Here is a 19,662-nt window from a genome sequence, read left to right as displayed (position 1 = left end):
TAACTTTAAAATGAACTAATATTTTCCATGAAATGGTAAAATATCTCAGTTTCAACATCTGATATTTTTATGTTCTATTGTGAATAAAATATGGGTTGATGAGATTTTCAAATCATAACGTTCTGCCTTTATTTACGTTTTACACATCATCACAACTTTTTGAATTGGGATTGTACTTACATTTGAGTGATTGCTGATACTGAGTACCGATACTAGTACTAAACTGTTTTGCTTCTAGTATGAGTTGCTGTAAAATAAAATCCTTATCAATCCACTGCACAGTTAAGGTGATGAGAGACATTGGCAGACAGTACTAGGGCAAATAGAAGTGGGGACACAACTGAAAACTTTCAATGACTGGACAGCTGTTTCAATGAACTGTCACATATGTCTAGTCACTGTCAGTCTAAAAGGAGCACATACTTGACAACTGGATTCTCTAAGATAGACAAACCCGCGAATCATGCAAGAACATAATTTCTTGCATTTTTCTGCCAAAACAAATATGGTGGTAACTGTGGCTTTTTAAACAGGGCAAAAACAACAAAAACAAAAAGAAAAACTGACGAACAAAGCACAGATTTATGTGAAATCCTGGAATGGGGACACGCAGACGCATAAACTGTAGAGTAACTAGAAGAATATCAGTTAAAATAACTTTGTAAAACAAACTGAACTTCAGGGAAAGCTGTAGTTACATAGATCTTTCATAGCTGTCACCAATGTCAGTTATATAGTCTTGAGAAACATGAGAATGACTGAGAACTGGATCACACACTGGCTATGCTATAGACTTTAGCTGAGCAGTCTGCATTGCTTTTGTAGTCGTCAGTTATCTTAAATTTGCTCTAAGCCACAGACAGTTTTGCATCTCCTCTTACCTATGAAGGTTAACCATGTATAAGGTGTGGTATTATATAAGTTTTACGAGTACAAGTACACAAGGGCAGTATCAGACCACATACCTGATACAAGTTTCAACATCGAGACATCCCTAACGCTAACTAATCATAATTTTGTTTTTGGGTTGGAATCACTGATACACTTATTTATAAGCATTTAATTAAAGCTGTTATTTTATGAGCTCTACTATTTCTATATGATTAATTGAAAGATTACTGGTGCTGCAACTCTGATAGTTATTGACAAACTAAAATATCCCCAAAGAAAAGTATCAATGCGGCGTTTAGGTTACAAAAGAGTCATCAAGCTTTCATACACATCCTGTCTTCCCATATTTTGGCAGCAAACAATCATCTCCATGCTAATGTTGAATCTTTAGTAACTACCATAACGATGCTTGTAAAATACTGATAACAGCAGCGATCAAATGATCAAAGTAAAAACAAAATCTTAATAATATGCAATTTTTTTCTGTTTACCTGGTTCTGAAGAGTCCACACTTTACACAGATGAAAGGGTTAGGAGAGACCCGAGCTGCAAACCAGCCACTGTTGTAGAGTGAGTCTGGCCACTTTCCTGCCTATGCTGCTGACTTCCCTCCCCTCCTCTTACTCCATAAAGTCTGCAACACCCTGCTCCAATAACCCCTGACCCACAGGAAATAGACACAATGGACTGAAAATAACACATCACCTCCCCTGGCAACAACTGCCCACCCCAACCCCACTGCACATCGCTTCTAAAGTACACCTACAAAGCACTGGCTCAAGATAGGTGGATACAACCAAAGATATCAGCCACTACTCAACAACCTGTGCACATGCCAAAAACTGCACCATTGCACTTTGCAATCCCAACAAGGCTCTTTGTGCACTCCTGTACATATATAACTTTATAGAAAAAGGCACATATATGACATTACAGACTGATATTATGGGCATTCTGAGATAAAACAAGAACTTGCTTTGGCACAGCTTGGCAGCTCTCTCATTGAAACAGTGCGTTTCACACTACAGCAGGTTGTGGGTTGAGCAGTTAGACGAATGACAGTTCCATTGCTTCCTGCAGGGGACCACTGCTTGGTGAGATGGATGACTTCTCGATAGTCAGACCCAAAATCATCTTTGCATTATTGTGGGTATATAGATGTGCTAATGTTTTCCTTAGTTAAATGAGGCCATGTGTTTGGTAGTTTTGTTTTTATCCACTTTAAACTAGATAGTGTATTTATTCCTTTATAAGTGATTAGATTAGATTAGATTCAACTATATTGTCATTACACATGCACAAGTACAATGCAATAATATTAAATTGATTGATTACAATGCAATAATATTAAAAATGCAGCTTAAAAGACATTATGTTAATACTTTTGTGTGTGCATCTAACGTAATACTTACCTATGCAGTGAGCATTAGCAGTCTAATCCAATCAGTCCAATGAAAATTATTCCAAATCACATTTAGTGGCCAGTGAGAGGTTGCCTTAGACATGATTTAATTAGTTCCTCTCTTGCTTGAGTTCATCCACCAGGAAATGGCTTGAGATGCAGCATATAGAGATAAGGAAATGGACTCTGATATACACTTTTGTGTCACAAGTGGTGTTGCTTTCAAAAACTGGAGTCCAGTTTACTCAGATAAAGAAACAAGAGTCAAGATAATTTAGTTTCCATAATTTCCCGTCAATTAATAAAAATTTGGAGAATAAGAAATTAGTGAATGATGTCTTTGTGGCTGCAGATTTAATAAGCAGCCTTTCCTAGAGAGAATACAACATTCTGACTTGGCATCTTTATTAACCATGTTTTGTGTCCTGTTCTTCTTGCTGAGCTGTTGAGCATGCTTAGACTTGTTACTTAGCCAACTTAGAGACACACCTCCTCTTTAAGCCAGTCCTCTGAAACTTGTACACACCTCCAATCTCTGCTGCCACATTCAGATGATACTGCTTCACTTTCAATTGAAAGGAAATGTGCATGCTGTGAACAAATACCTCAGAGGTTGTGTGCTGCATGTGTGCGCTCAGTATGATACCATAATAAAATATGAACTCAACTGACATTCTCTCTGAATTACTTCAAAAATATAATCCTCCAGTAAGATCTTAGTTCTACTGTTGCTGCCATTTGTTTAAGAAACTGGGTTTTTAGGATATGCTACAACTGCTAAGTGAAAAAATAAAAACTGAGCAATGAAACAAAATAGTACCCATCACCCTAACAGAACTGGTTCTTGTGGGAGAGACACGGCTAACATTGCAGAGCTCATGTTACTGACCAACTACACAAAACAGAAAGGGCTTTGTAAACCCAGTGGTTCAACTTGAAAGTTCAATAATAACAAAAAAGAAAACAAAATCTAAAGGTCCTAAAGGTGCTCTATGTGAGCAGGTACAGTGTGTGATAGACATTCACCTGCTAAACACAATTTGAATACATAAAACAAATATGTTCAAATTCTTACCCGGCTTTTCATCTGATTAATAGGGGAATAAAAACACAAATGATAAAAACTGAAAATATTTAGCAGTCACACAAAGCAGGTTCAAATAAGGCTTCTCCACAACAGGAATGTGAATGTAGTAGGTGTGTATGTCACAAGATCACTAACCACAAATCATGGCCAGCCAGCAATTGCTCTGTAACTTAAATATCTTTTTTGCAATACAGTACATAGTCACTGCTTCTTCAGCGTGGTGAAAATGCACTCACATAAGCTTCTGGTGACAGACGCAAAATACAGGTCAATAATCAATAACTATTACTCTGCCAAGTAAGAAGCAACATTAAGCGTAGTACATGTAGAAATGGGTGCATGCTTTACGTACATTGTGCTTAAACCTTCGGGTGAGGTTTTAGTAATTTGTGAAAATGTTCTCATTCCTGTTACATTTTCAGCTTTTCATATTGATCCATGACAAAATAGCTTCTAATGATCATGCGGTCTTGGTTCAAAAATCATAACCTGTGTATGAAAGAAACAAGTATCAAACAGTCTTTATGCTTAGATCCTCATCTAATAGAGACACATTCTGACGTGAAGTGTTACATCCCAAGTAATGCATCGGCACCGCAAAAACTATGGCTCCTTTATAAAACCAAATGGGAACATTTGTTAAAAATGATTCCCAGACTTAATGTACTTAAATACTCTTGGTCATACAGTGCCCTATTCAATATGCATACTCTGAGAACTGTTTGTCAGTGCAGATGCGATCCCATCGTCAGCCATGAGAACCAAAGCTTTATTAGAGATAATGACTGCCTCATCTGACTTCAGGATATGTAACTCCCCAAAACACAAGTTTATCACATTACCACAGTATCTCCTGTTTGTTTGGTCTGACTGTTTTATTTTTTTAACAGAAGAGGTTAAAATGTTCTACACCACAACCTTGACATTTTTATTCATGGCATTCTTTTCCTTATTACCTGCTGATTCTCCCTCTCTGTTTTCATCCTGTCTACCTTTGCTTCTCCTCCCCTGGCCAATCTAAGCTCTTGGACAGAGTCACATGCACTTGTCAAAACTGCATTGTTAGAATTCAACACATTCCTTTGGCATGGCAGGCTTGGTTCACATGATCACACTGTTCTTTGACTGCTGACGAGAGGGGCTTAAACAATACTGTTTTCACTCTCTATTTGCTTGTACACAGCCAAGCAAAATGTGTACATGGCAGTGTACTTTCTATCAAATCAAATGAAAAAAGAAGTAAGAACTGACAACATCATTTTTGTTTTAGGGGATCTCCATGGCTTAAATAATCTGAAACAGGAACAGATTTTAATTTTACCACATCAGCTAAGGCAACGTTTTACCAATAAATACATTATTATACGCAACAGGGATGTTTAAAAAGCTAATATTCAAGAAGCAAACAGTTTCCTTAAATCTGAGCTGAACTGCAAATATGTCTGTTAGGCAAACAGCTGTAGCTAAAGTTTAACATCATAATAGACTAATGTTGGAAATCCCCACTTAACACTGTGTTAGGCAGAAATGCACCAGTACAGCATACCACATAAGGACAAAATGTTCAATGAGTTGACTGTATCCCTAACCAAAAAGCACTAGGGAACTGGCTGTCTTTAGATATTGCAAAATTGGTATTTAATGTCTAATAACATAATGACCAACCTTGAGCTCTGCTTGAAACACTAGTTGGTCATCCCAGTGCCATCTACTTAGAGATAAGACAAAAAGAGCAGAGGTATTCCACAGTTTTTTGAAAAATCACCAGCAATATGCGTAAAAAAAGAGAAAAGCCAGGGAAAGCCCAGAAAAATGCTAAGAAAGTAGGTGGGTACGAGGTGTAGGTTCTCCAGACTCTCAGCTTCCTTTCAGCCTGGAAATGAATACTCTCTGAGAGCAGGGGTCTCTGCTGCATCTCTGTGTCCGTCTCAGTGTCTGTCTCTCTCTCTCTCTCTCTGTGTGTGTGTGTGTGTGTGTGTGTGTGTGTGTGTGTGTGTGTGTGTGTGTGTGTGTGTGTGTGTGTGTGTGTGTGTGTGTGTGTGTGTGTACATGTGTGCAAATTTAACCATGCCCTCTGGCTTGAGGCCAGGCCAAAGATACCAGGCAGCACCATAGTAACTCTAATGCAATCAGGAACAGTGGCCACAACAGGGCCACTGGTGAATAGCATAGAGACATCTGTCTTTCTCTGTCTGCTTCAGTTTGCTGTAAGAATTTGTACTGAAACTATTTCAAAGCCAAACAAAATGACAAATAATGGATTAGATAAACACAATTTAAATTTTATTGAGGGACTGTCTGTCTCACACTTACTTGGGAAATTACACAAGTCAGTAGCAATATTTCACATCTAGTCTCAAGGCTTACACCCCAACACCCTCTGTCTAACCTTGCCTGTCCACAAGCTGGAACAAACAACAAACTGGTGCTAACACACCACAGAGCAAGGGAAGAAGGGCAAAAACTACCATGACAGCAGTGGGCTATATTAAGGGGCTGCAGACACAGCGACTAGGGTCAGATCACACAGCATCACATAACTGAAGTGCCAGCTGCATCTGTGTGTGTATGTGTGTGTATGTGTGTGTGTGTGTAAACGTGCGCATGCACGAGAGAGAGACAGATAGAGATAGAGAGAGAGATAGAGAGAGAGAGAAGTGACAGGTGAACATTTTGAGGTAAACAGACACGGTCACACATATGTCTACCTGTAAAAGCTGCTGTCAGTGCTGATCATTTAGCATATTAAATGGCTAAACTTTTGAAGGGCTAAGATTATGCAAAGGAATACGACAAAAGCTTCCTGGTCTCTTTTAATAAACAGCCTAGAGAGTCTGCAAATAGACAACACATGTCCAACGCTCTGTACCACCTTCTGGGAATTATTTGGTACTCTGCAACTAATTGTAACATCAGCTGTTATTCTGGCAAATAACTGCTGGTATGACACAAAAGACAACAGGTAGTCATTATAACTGGCAATGCCTGCACACCTGAGTATGCTACAGGTGTGTTAGAGGACAAAACAACTTACTAAAACATGAAAAACTTCTGAATACTGAGTCGCTCAAGTCCAATTCACAAAGAAAGCATTAGTAGACATGTTTTGTAATGTCCGTCACTTTTCATCAAAGCAAAAAGAATTACATTTTCTATGAATCCAAACAACTATCAAAACATCATGTTTGGAACGCCTCTGAATTTGTCTGTTTCTTCAGCTGAGTAACCTAGATCCCCAGGAATAAAGGAGTACAAAAGTGTATGTTGTCAATTGAAGGCTCATGATGGCAATGGCCAATCAGCTAACCCTAATCAGAACAGTAATCAAATCACTTATAAAAGTATTTCATTGTGTAGTCACTTTAGAGGCAAACTCTGTAAGCTAAATATCCCAAATGCTTCCCTTCTTTTAAGAAAAAGGGCCGGGTCTCCACCTCTGGCTGGCATTTTAATCTGTTCAGTGCCACAAAATGGAGGGAGGCCATCATGTGATGTTTAAAATGAGGTGCCAAAGGGTTATTCCATTTTTTGACTCTTTATTTGATTTTTCTAGAGGACTTGTCTAGATTGTTGAGGGGGTATACTCCTTAAAGCCTGATTTATCTGACGTCTTCTTTTATTTAAATATTGTACCTAAAGTACTTCAAGATGTGTTGTGCAACTTTTAATTAAATGTTATTTGTGTTTGTGGAATTTTACCAGTTTCTTTATACTGAATGTGAAGACCAGCTTATCTTGGTTACTGATTTCTGTTTCTCTAAGTGTATAATTACAGTCGACTTTGGTGTATGTAAGTGGAATGACAGGATGTTTATTCAAACACCTAAAGAAGGTTGACTTGACTGAAATGCTGTATATTTATAATAATAATCAATACTGGAGCCTAACCATGACTGCATGTGGGAGTTCTTCATGCTTTCCTCAATTGTCAGTATCTAAGATTTGTAAAATAAAATAAAATAAAAGTTCCCATCAAAAAAGCAGACTATTTGTAGACTATTTGTTGCTGAAGAAAAAGTCTTTTTTAAGGTCTGAGTCCCAAGATGTTAGGCAGCAAAAATATAAAAATTAAGAAGATGAAGCTATTACACCTAACAATCAGTTCCAAATTGACTGAAAGGTCTTCAAATACACAGGTCAACACCTTACAGCAAGGAAATCACACAGACAAAAAAAAATACATTTGAAGGAGTCACCACAGAGTCTGAGAAATTTTGACATTTTCTGACATTATAGACACAACCATTAATGGAAATTGAATGTACATACGATTAATGAATTAATTGAAAATATCAGTGGATAAATCAATATTGAAAATATTTTTTAAAACATATTTAGCAGTGATGTTTTATGAGATATAATTTTTTGAGATGATCAAACACAGCATGCTGCCAAAATATGCTATTCATTATAAGAACGTAATGTTTCTGATGTCTCTCTTAAAATTAGTTGGGGGAGAGGCCACATACAAGTATAAACAGCTCTACTTCCTCAAGCAAGTGTATTAGGCCTTTAGTGTCTACGTACATACCCTGGAGACTTGGTTAAACAGGTGAAAGTAGTCTCTACATGCTGTGACTGTACAGTGCCTCCTGGACATAAGAAGAAGGCCCATCTCAGAGTACATTTTCAAGACCATCAGCCACCACATGTTCATCACTGACTTATAAGGTGACTGCAGCTGGAGTGGCAATAAAGCTTAATGTTGAAATGTTACTTATGGACCTTTAAAGAGAGTATGCATCATGAATAGTCTTTCAAAGTGTACAATTCCTCACGAATCACTGGCATCAAAAATGAGTCAGTGACATCTTTTGTGTCTCAGGGACTTAGAGAAACACAGCATGGTATATAGCCTGAATGCTTGTAAGTTAAGATTCACAATCACTGTCCTTTTTATCCTAGCTATTGGAACAAGAGAGAAAGACAGATGAGTTAAATGCAGGAAGAAAAGCAGGAAATACAAGCTGATAAATAACAATGTAAAGTCATAAAGCATAGAGAAAGAATAAGAGAGGGAGAGAGAGAGAGTATAGGACCCCTCCTCCTCCCTCTTTCTGCCGCCATCTGGTAGCCATCAGCGCCTCACACAGGAAAGGCCGGCCATGCCTTGCTGGGGCGCCAGGGAGCGGCTCCTCTTCCCTCCCGGTGCTGCAGAAACAACAATCGGCCAGTGCATTGCACTGCTGTGCAGTGCAGTGCAGTGCAGTCCAGCCCATCCTAGCCTAAGCTGAACAGCCAGTGACAGCTCAGGACCAGGAGCTCACACCCCTGCACACCAGCAAAGAGAAGCACAGAGTAACTTCACATTCCTCCTGTTTGTGCCTGCCAAGAAGCACTGGGAAAGGAAAGAAAGAGAGAGAACAGTGAACTACTCTCAACGGAGGCTGCCTAATGCTGTTGCTCTGAGAAAGCACTTCAGTCTTTCTCATCTCATCTGCCTTCCCTTCCCTTTCCTCAACAAATGATGAAATGCCATTCTGGTATATTCCCTGCCTGCACTTCCATGCATTATAATCTCAGTGAGTTAATTTTGGAGATGTTTCCCCTGCTTTGCAGAAATTCAGAAAATGTAGACAGTCAGCTTCTATTTCTCCTTAATTTCCTCGAAGGATACAAACACCAATTTAATAGGAACAGAAGTCGCTACACCCTTTCGCATCTGGACAGTGTAGACCATCTCTGGCCATCAGTGTTCTCCTGCTAGCCATGTTCTATGTCCAAAACAGACCAACACTACACTCTGGAAATACAAAACAGACTTATGATACAAACTATTTTTACTGTCGAGCGTCATTAGCTGAACAGCAAGTAAGTGATTCTTTCAATTTAAGAAAATCTTTACTTTTATCTGTGCAAACCAATACATATGAGAGAAGTATCCAGCTCAATAATAAAGTGACAATATGTACAATTACCAAATAGTTTCTGTCATCTGTGTTTAATAATAGCTGCACTTGAAACTGTTCCACTTGGAACCGTGACAAATAGCACAGAAGGATAATTTTACAACTGAACAGAATCATATTCCAACAGAAAAGGCAACTCAGAATTTGTTCCCACGTTTCAAACAAGAAAACCAAGTCTTCATGAAAACTGTTTTCTACAGTCACTCCATGAGCTGCTTTGTGGACTTGGCACACAGGACAGTAAACAGCTGCACCAGGCAAAATGAGACACATCTGTTTACAAAATGCTTCATGTCAGCCTTGACCTAGCAATTTAACTCAACAACATCAATGTTACAACGAAATCAAACTTAGTTTAAAGAAGGTCTAGGTGAATTGTGCATAACCTCCACACAGTGCCACTTATAAATTAAACACTATTTAACTGAAGAAAAAAAAACGCTTTTAATTTAACTGTTGTGTTGTACCGAGCCAGCTTTATATCTCCAGAATTTAGAATAATTTGTTATAACAAATTAATTATATGTAAATATAATCAGAAAGACAACAGCCATGCAAAATATGGCAGTGGAGGTGATATGCTGGCTCCAGGAGCATGGTTTCCACAATAAGGTAAGTGGAATATCAAGGCAGGGACAAAGACACCACAGCTAGAATTTAGGGATAAAGAATTCCACTACCACAGAGACAATCACATGTCCAAAATAGATCAATTCTGTTGATTTACTTCTCGTGAGTCCCTGGAATGAGGTATATTTCATGTTTTCAAGTTTCTGAAAAACGGCTGTCACATAAACCTTTGATGGAAGACAATGAAAAAGGAGTGTAAAAACACACAACTCAATGTTTATTACAGTTTTAAAATATAATCTCAATTATGTAAGGCTACAAAAAAACGTATGGTATTTACCATAGACCAGAAATGTCCAAAGGGAGTCTTACTCCCTGTTTTGCCTTTGTGATTGTCTTTTTCTTGATTTCAGGCTTAGTATACGCTTTAAATATCCAGAAGAAAATAGAGAGCCACAAGCCACGATCATCTTCACATCTATTGTGTTTAAGCTCAAGTAACAAAAGATCTCAACTTCTAACAATTGCCACACAACCAACACTATGTAATCAATTTGAGGAAAGCTGTTATTCATAAATAGCCTGTGATCATTTTTACTGTATTTGTACAGTCCAACTTTAGTATGGGGGGTGCCAATTTGGTTACAATGAAATTGATATGCCTATGTATAAGACAATGACAACAGTCTATGTCTAAGACAAATGTGGGCTGGTAAGGGTAACTATCGTATTAGCACAGATATGAATATTTAATGGTTATTTGTTTGTAATGGACATTAAATAATTAATGGTGCATGCAATCCATTTTCAAGCTGTGGCACATCACACAACAGTAGTCCACAAAGTGCTGTGGAGTTCACGACACAGTCCAATAATTTTTCTTTGTTAGCCTAAGAGGCTAATGCTGCACAAGTACCCCTCTGTTGCATACTGTTTGGGTTGCTTGTTTGTTTGTTTCTTCAAGGTTGTGGAGAGGGCGGGGGGGAGAGGAGGTTAACAAAAAGTGACTGTTCTCTGTTCCTCTTGCTAAGCAGATTTAATGAATCCTCTACTTAATCAAAGAGCTATGCTTTGTTTCTATCTGACTGCACTCTCAAATCTGTTGCATACATATTTCTCTTCGGCAGGTTGCAAATGTCAACTCTTTCCAGTCAGCCACCAGCTAAAATATATTAGAATAGAATACAATAATACTTATTTGATCCTTTCCAGGAAATTATTTCGTTACAGCGGCCATGCAAAACTAGAACTATAAAAACTCATGGTAATTATGGTGTATACTATGAATGCATTTTCCCACAGCTTAAAGGACTTATGACTAGCATAGAGCATATATTCTAAAACTTTACAACCACCAGAGGAGGACTTTCAGAGTTCAATATTTTCCTTTATCCGGTCTACCCTGTAACCTTGTGCACTGAGGTCCTATTAGGGTGTACAATAAAAATCTGTTTCCAGTGGGTACATGCCAGCAGACTACAGGGATTAGAATGGTCTATATGTGCAGTGGGAGGAATGGATTGAGAAAATGGGCGGTTAAATTTGGGGTGAGCAATGTAATTTTCTGTGTGCTTTATTTTACATATTAACCTCCAATGTTATGATAAACTTTTGAAGAGCCAGGACTTAGTGAAAATTATGAAACGCGCTGTGTAACCAACTCAAAAACAACAATCGATTTAAAAATGAGGAGTATCCCATATAGTGCCGCATGTTTTGTAATCAAGCAAGACGGGGAATAAATGTAGGATGAAATGGACACATGTGACTATGTGAACAAACTGGCATTGCAGGTTTGAGGTGACAACTCATGAAAATTATTGGATTGAATCAACAGTTCATGTAAACAAAACTGGGTTGCTGGACTTATTGTCATTATCTGACAGTCTGTGGTTTATGTTCCTAAAGGACGAACAGCAGTGAAATGCTTTTATAAAAGATGGAAGACTTTGATCATAATATGAAGTTTTCTCTATTTTATGTTATGATATTCTTGATGTGGCTCAGTGTTGAAACAGCAAAACAATCTCATAACAGACAGAGGCTGCAAATGACCCTGGGACTTCATCTTCATCAAGTCCTTGCGATAACTTAAGATACCAAATTCTGGCTGGAAAAAGTCCTACAAAAGCCATTGTGGTTAGACACCTTTGCCCCGACCCTGACATTACTGACAAGGAAGTGTTGACTTTTTCCCACTGAATTCTACTTGTACCAATGAATTAATCTACTACAAAAACCAATGTACTTTAGATATTGAGTTATTAAAAGATTGTTCAAGAGACAGGAAAAACTAATCACAAAGGCATAAAACAGTGGTCCTCTTTTATGTTTATTAAATACATAGTTTTTTCAAATGCTTGTATAAACAATGAAAATGAATGCAGTATTTTTAAACTGTAAATATTATATTTATAGTAACTACAAAGCTACAGCATATACAGTAAAGATTCACTTTGTCCTGTATACTTGTGACTTGGCAGTATAAGGTTATTGTAATAACCTGACTATTGATTATTTACACTTGCTTCAAAGGTAATGAACAAAAAGGTAATGCTGCACAGTTCCAGCCTATGATGGTAGGGGCACATCTGCTGAGCTGCTTTCACATTTAAGCTGCACCAATCAGCAACAGAGCCCTGGGGATGAACTTGACTCTGTGTGGATTATTAGCGAAGGTGAGGCCCCGGCTTCTAGTCTACTGCTGCTCAGTCTAGAGATGACAGTAATTTGATCCCAATACTGTCTCATAACCTATTCTCTTTGTTTATTAAAAGGTGTACTATAACACAGAGTCCACTAGTTTCAGAACACATGCAGTGATCTGAAAGGGTTTCTTATTTTTCTTAAATTTCAACAAACAAATCTAGCTGTTCAACAATCATTAATACTGTATGACATGTATTTCACAACAATGAGACAAAAGCCTTGACTTATTAAATGTCAAAAACTATCAAATGCAGGCAGAAGAATATAGCATAACTGTTCTCAAGAGCATAAATTTGGCATTTGTCCTGGTGCAAGGTCATTTCATTGTTGAAAAGGCATGCTTTCGACTACTTTTCCCAAGACTAATATATTTGAATTTATTATAAAACTAAAATACTGATATTATCAAAATGTAGCTTAAAAAAAAAATCACAAAGTAAAAAAAAGTAAAGCAAAAAAGTAAAGCAAAAAAATCAAACCATACTGAATTCCCTAGAATTACATCTTATAGTGACAGGGATAGGTTAAAATAAGAATGAGTCAATTTACACAAAAGTCTGTGTTCAAACAACACGAATAATATTAGAAATATTGACTACAGTGATCTGATTACTGGGACAGGGCCAAAAACAGGGCCAAGACTAATATATTTGAATTTATTATAAAACTAAAATACTGATATTATCAAAATGTAGCTTAAAAAAAAAAATCACAAAGTAAAAAAAAGTACAGCAAAAAAGTAAAGCAAAAAAATCAAACCATACTGAATTCCCTAGAATTACATCTTATAGTGACAGGGATAGGTTAAAATAAGAATGAGTCAATTTACACAAAAATCTGTGTTCAAACAAGATTAATCATATTAGAAATATTGACTACAGTGATCTGATTACTGGGACAGGGCCAAAAACTGTGAAATATAATATATTTATATGTGAAAAGACGTGCTAATTTTTACTTTCTATTATGTTTAACTGCTCAATCGTTTTCTTATAAAGGATTATAAAGGATTTTTCTTATAAAGGATAAACAATTTTATGTACGGTTAATGTGAATGGCTGTTTGATCAAAATATTCAGTATACAGGGCTGCTGGCCACCACATGAGACTGAACTGATCATTTTGAACCAGTTTGATTCATGTGGGAATCTAATTGTAATGTTGCCACTTTTTGAGCAGCCAACTAGAAGATAACGAGAGACAAATTAGGCAGAACAAATATTGTGGTATGTTAAGGTAATAAAAAAAGTGTATAAAAGAAGAGTATATCCTATAGTTTTAAATCTCAGGAGGAGCAAGTGGAATGACAACAGGGATTGCTGTTACTTGTCTTTTTGTCTTTTTTAGGGTACGTGTACAAACCTTTACACACTGCTTCATATGCATTCGACCCCGATGTCTAACTGTGAAATTGTTTATTTGACTTGGCAATTAAATACTATAGGTACTGATGCTTAGATATAGCAGTGGTAATGATATCAAATTAAAAACAAATTGTCCTTAGATTTTATTAGTAATAAAGGGTTTGTCAAATGAAGTTCAATTAAAAGAAGTTAACTTATAGGAAGTGTATTATTCCTTGATTTGCCAATTTGACAGGAATTAACTTCTCTATTTATTTAGGGCATAATTCAAACGACTTGCTGTGAGCTGCCAGATTTGTACACTTTGTCATTTACCAAAAAAGGATGGTCAGCACTTCTACAGATTACACAGCCTCATGTGACCAAGCATTAAGTTCTTTCACACGGAGGAGAACTGTGACAAAACCATGGACTGTTTTAGAGTATTTTTAAATTACATCAGTTGTTAGGCACGTCAGGGAAGCATGTTGTTTTCAATATAATGGACATTAAAAATGTTTTATCATCTGCCTTACACTGTACAAAAGGTGAAACAAATAAATGTTCACAATAAATAAATTACATAAAAGGTTAATTCAACTCAAACACCAAAGCTTGATTTACCCATTTGACTTGCTCATTTTCTTAAGCCTTTATATTGTCCACAATCAACATATACACACTTAAACCAACATTGAATCCTCTCTACTTATGTTTGGTTGTCAGCCTGCAGCCTGGATTAGCTTCTTTATCTGTATCATAGTCCTTCATTGTCCAAAAACTATTGAAGGCACATCAGCGAGACAGACTGGTCAGCATGGTTACATGCTTTTTCAATTCCAAAATGTGTCATCCCATTTATTTAACAAATGCTATCCCACATGCTCAAATGGGCATTTTCTTGTACTGCAGCTGGTCAAGAGATCTCTGGTGGAACTATGGAAATTCACATTAGTTTGGACAATATCACAAGAAAAAGTATTGGCACTGTTTGCAGTTTTCTTGTTTTGCATGTTAAATTTGTCATGAAAATCTTATCCTCACAAAAGTCACAAATATCAACAAACTCAATATTTTGAAACACAAACATGCGTTTACGGAAAACACCCAATAAATGTAGAAAATGATGGTGGAAAATAAAGGCAACAATTTTGATGTCACTTAACGCCAACAGTCAAGTCAAACCTGGAAACTTGGAATTAATGAAATGAGAATGAAGTTGTGTTTTAGAACTACCTTTACATATAAATCAGCTGGTGTGAATCATGCTTTGCAGAAAGAGATCTTAAATTACCTATAATCAAGAGTTGTTGATTTGCATGTAACTGGAAAGGGTTACAGAGTAATCCTGAAGACTTTCAGGATTCACAGCTAGACATATTGCCTGTTATTATAGAAGATTTAGTACTGTGGCTACTCTCTGTAAAAGTGGATGGCAAGGTAAGATCACACCAAAGGTGCAATCCGGAATAATCTATGAGGTCAGAATGAGCTAAATACTTGAAGGATTTATTAGAAAAACACACAGCACGACGTATGGTGTAAAATAGAACCATGTACCAACTTAAAAGTATCATCCCAACAGTTAATGTACAGTGTAGAGAGCATCATGATTTGGAGCTGCTTTGGTGCCTCTGGACCTGGACTGCTTACCACTGTGGATTTTATCAAGGTATCCTACAGAACAATATCAGGGCGGCTGTCTACAAGCTGGAGCTCCGGGCCCTGCGCCTTTTTCTCTGTGGCACTGCTTGCTATGATAGACCTGATAGTAATCTAGTCAATAAAATGGAAATCCATATGGGTGGTTGTAATGGGAGTTTCTAAAACCCCCAAAAGTAGAAAGGTGGCTTCCTGTTAACCTTACTTGCCTGTGATGACTAGTCATTATTAAAAAAAACTGAGTTTCTCACCAATGCCAAACCACTTGAATCACAGACAATGACTATTTGAAATATTAAATAAAACAATATTGTTGTTTCTTAATAATCTTTAAACCACTAAAATTATTTTTCATGAATACAGAATAAGAGAATTTCCTGAGAGATGGCCTATGGGCTTTTCTATGTTACTCTGTTGAGAAAACAGTTATAAAACTGAAGCAGCTGGTTGCCAGATCCCCAAGAGAACAATTACGTCCTCCACCAGCTTGTTGTTTACACCGTTGAGAAAGAACAATTTTGGGTCATTATGGCTAACACTTGGTTTTAGGAGATTACCTCAAGTGATGTTGAAGTACAAACATCCTGAAATGTTGCGTTCTCATAAATACATACAGTACATCTGAAAGATACAACAAAGCTACAAATGTTAAATGAGGTATTGTCTCTGATTGGTTTTGAATTCATGAGTTATTACCAGTCAAAAAAGGAATACACTACCACGAAGACAATGCTTACTGCCTGACAGTGAACTGGGATTTTGACTTTGCCTTCATCAGATCATCTATTTTGTAATAAATGTGAGACAGCATTTTAAAGACCATATCTTTGTGGTAGGATTGCTTTCAGAAAAAACATTTCATTGGACATGCGGTTTCTGTGAAAACATACCTCCTCTCAAGTTGCAGCCCTTGTAATTCAAACATCAATAACAGAAATATCCACTGCTCCACAAGGAAAGCATGTAGACTTGACAGCTAATGTGCTACATAAGATATTTGCTTTAGCATCACAGCTTTTGTTTTAATACCCAAGTTGCACAGCAAATAAGCAGAGAAAATCACAAACGAAACAGTGGCATTTACACTGCAAAGTGTACTGCAAATGGCCAAGTAAAAAAAAAAAAATAGACAAGCGTTGCCCTCACTAATTATACATTGCATCAAAGCATGTAATATCTGTGTGATTAGCGCGAGTGTGAACTCAAATGAATGATCAGTCAGTGTAAGGCTGCAAACACTAACAGTTGAAGTAGTTGTGACAACATCTCGTTATGAACATCTGACAGTTCTCTATAATCACTAAACCTCTATAATTTGTAGGAATAGGATAACCTTTGATGTATTGTGCAGTTGTTTTGTAAATCGTTTAACCTTTGGCATACCCAGAGAAAACCTGTGAGAAAGCTGGTCCTGCACAAGCATCAGAGGTACCTCCAAAATCTGATTGGCCCCCCTGGAGCCACCCCATGCGAGACTAACAAGGTGGTAGGTACCTGATATCATACTTTCAGCACAAGGAGAACTGACCATATCTCATGTTCAAATATATCACAATTATAAATACATTTACTTATTCTATACATTTTCTGTGGTTCTTTACAGGCAGATTATCCATGCAAAGCATGAATTTTTACCTCCCCCCCAGCAGTTATTTTTTTTTAGCAATTATTTTTAATGACCATTTAGAGGACAGAAAAACATGGCAGAGAAGCTGCATATTTAACACCTGACAAACAATTTATAAATGCACTTATTAGCCAATTTATACACAGTTTAACCGTATGATATTTTTTAAATTTAAAATCTTTTAATAATTTTCTAAACGTGCCACCCTATTTTGAGTGTCTGCCCCATTCTGCACAACCTAACAATTACATTCTAGATCCCCCCTGACGAGCATTGCTTTCCCTAAAGTAATCAATGTATTGTATTGGTCCAAGTAAATATAAACCTCTGAGGTGATCCAATAAAGTTGGATTGTTGTGTGGTGGCATAAACAAGCCACAGAGTAGGCAGTCTAATAATGTTCAAATCTCACATTTGACAACAACAACAACAACAACAGCCATGTGCCCCACTGAGATGCCCTTGAGCAACACACTGGCCTCCTACCTTCTAACACAGGTTTTAGTAAGAGAAGACGGGGGAAACCTGATAAGTAAATACAGCAAAAGTTATTTGTTTTAAGGGACACAGCATGAGGCCTACACACTGCACCCAACCTTGCACATGAAATCGTCCAGGGACAAGCAGGCATATTGTGTGTAACAGGTTACTTTATTACAACGTAACAGAGAGGATATAAAGTGGACTTACGTAACGTCTCAACTTTTTTTCAGGAGGAGACTTTCTCAGCCAGCCCGAGCACACCACATCTCCCCCACTCATATCGGCTCCTTTCGTGATCTCCCTGGAGTTTGAGCGGAGATTGCTTCTGGGAGTGTCTCCTTGTACCTGAAAAAAAACAAAAAAAAATAAAAAAAAATGAACGGTGCCACAAAGCCTAAACTGTAAAGCTGAATAATAAAAAGTTCAATTGTAGCACTGTTGTGTTTTTTACAGAGCGCTAAATACCGTCACTCCTCCTTCGAAAGTCGACTCACCGCCAAGGCAGCTCTGCGAAATGCACTGGCCAGATTTTCCACGAGTTGTAGTCAGATAAGCGGGAATATCCTGAGCTTGGTGAGACTATAGCCCTCCGCGGCACCGCCTTTTCTACGAATACCGACGCTGACTTGTGTGTTTTGTCCAATATTGAACGCTGCGAAGGCAAAAATAGCCGCAGGCAACTGAGACTCGCTAAGTTTTTGTTGTTATACGTGACGCCTCGCGCTAATTCCCGTCAGAGTGGAGCGCTTCCCACTTGGCCAGATCGCATGGAAATGTCCCACGGTGCACCGATGCATAGTTTCTGCGCAAATTCAAAACAGGCTTCACCGTAAACACAGTGGTTCCACCGAGCTTCCCTAGCAGTTTACTCCCATGGTTTCCTAATTGTGATTGACAGGGTGGCTCCGTCTTTCCCTAAACTCACCCTCCTCTGGAACATGGCGACGTCAAGCTGCCGGACCAAACGGCCAAGAGCACCGGAAGTTCGAAAAAGTCAAAGTTTTCAAAGTAAAACACTTGGCTCGTCCACAGTTCACTTTAACGGTAATGTATGATGCGCTGTCCTCTTCAAGTCACAGTTAAGTTAAATATGCCCTTTTAGTATTTGTGGGGCCATATGTGGCTACCATAACAATCTAAACTTATTTGTTCATCTATGCTCATTTATACTACATAACAAAAGCGATATATGTAAAAAAGAATACATATATTTTGATGTGTGCGTTGAAAGGCACAGCCGGAAGTTGTATTAGTGCAAAGTGCCGTTTTAACTACTACTCGCTTAGAGGACGAACTTAGGGAGGCGGCGGCGTGCCGTGAAAAGCTTAGCTTTTACCATGGGACATGTAGTTCAAAAATCCATTGTGTTCCTTCAAAAAAAAAAGTGTAGGTTGGTTTGATACATAAGCCATGATGTAACAGAGATAAATGCACCACTGTGTGAATACCAAACAAAAAAAAAAAGGCCTCAGACAGTTGAATAAAAGATAAAGAAAGGAGCCACCTCAGTGTGAATCGAGAGGTCCCAGCAAATCATTGTACTACACCATCCATAATGAGCGCAGTAAGCTATTATCTAGAAGCCCTAAAGACCTAGTGTCTACAGGGTGTACTCATTGACCTCATGTGTGTAGTTTTCTGGCATTTATCTTCTCCTATATCATCAATGAGTAATATTATTAATGGGCTATACATCAAGCTTGTTTACACTATCAAATAGAGCTTTTAAAAGTCTTATCTATATGACCTGAAAACTGAAAAACATATCCATCAAAGATTTTATCATATCACTTATCCCATTTGTAGTCTAAGATGCAACAGATACCATATTTAAGATGAATGTTTTAATTGCTACTTCAGCCGTTCGAAAAGTCCATACCTCATAAGCCTCATATTTATCTGTCTCCCTATATTTTATCCAGTTGTTGAGCTCAACACAGCATCTATAACTCATCCAATTCACTGGCAAATATGTGTTT

General features: G+C 37.6%; 1 protein-coding gene across 9 annotated transcripts in view; it reads right to left on the bottom strand.

Moving 5' to 3' along the window:
* gab1 (GRB2-associated binding protein 1) overlaps nucleotides 1-18,626 on the bottom strand; it is a 50,935-nt gene extending 32,309 nt beyond the window's left edge. For 2 of the 9 annotated variants that reach the window (XM_067496620.1, XM_067496628.1), the window contains exons 1-2: nucleotides 18,178-18,625; nucleotides 17,891-18,028 (exon numbers count right to left, since the gene is read on the bottom strand). In XM_067496620.1, coding sequence (XP_067352721.1) covers nucleotides 17,891-17,962 — 72 coding nt within the window. In that variant the 5' untranslated portion in view covers nucleotides 17,963-18,028; nucleotides 18,178-18,625. Of the gene's footprint in view, nucleotides 1-1,382; nucleotides 1,512-17,890; nucleotides 18,029-18,148 lie in introns of those variants that run through there. The other 7 variants (XM_067496618.1, XM_067496622.1, XM_067496621.1 and 4 more) reach the window with 5 other exon arrangements.
* Nucleotides 18,627-19,662: the final 1,036 nt, after the last annotated feature.

Source organism: Channa argus, chromosome 3 (genome assembly GCF_033026475.1).
Source record: "Channa argus isolate prfri chromosome 3, Channa argus male v1.0, whole genome shotgun sequence".
NCBI lineage: Eukaryota > Metazoa > Chordata > Actinopteri > Anabantiformes > Channidae > Channa > Channa argus.
The sequence above is the reverse complement of the archived record's forward strand: the minus strand, read 5'-3'. Positions and strand labels throughout refer to the sequence as shown.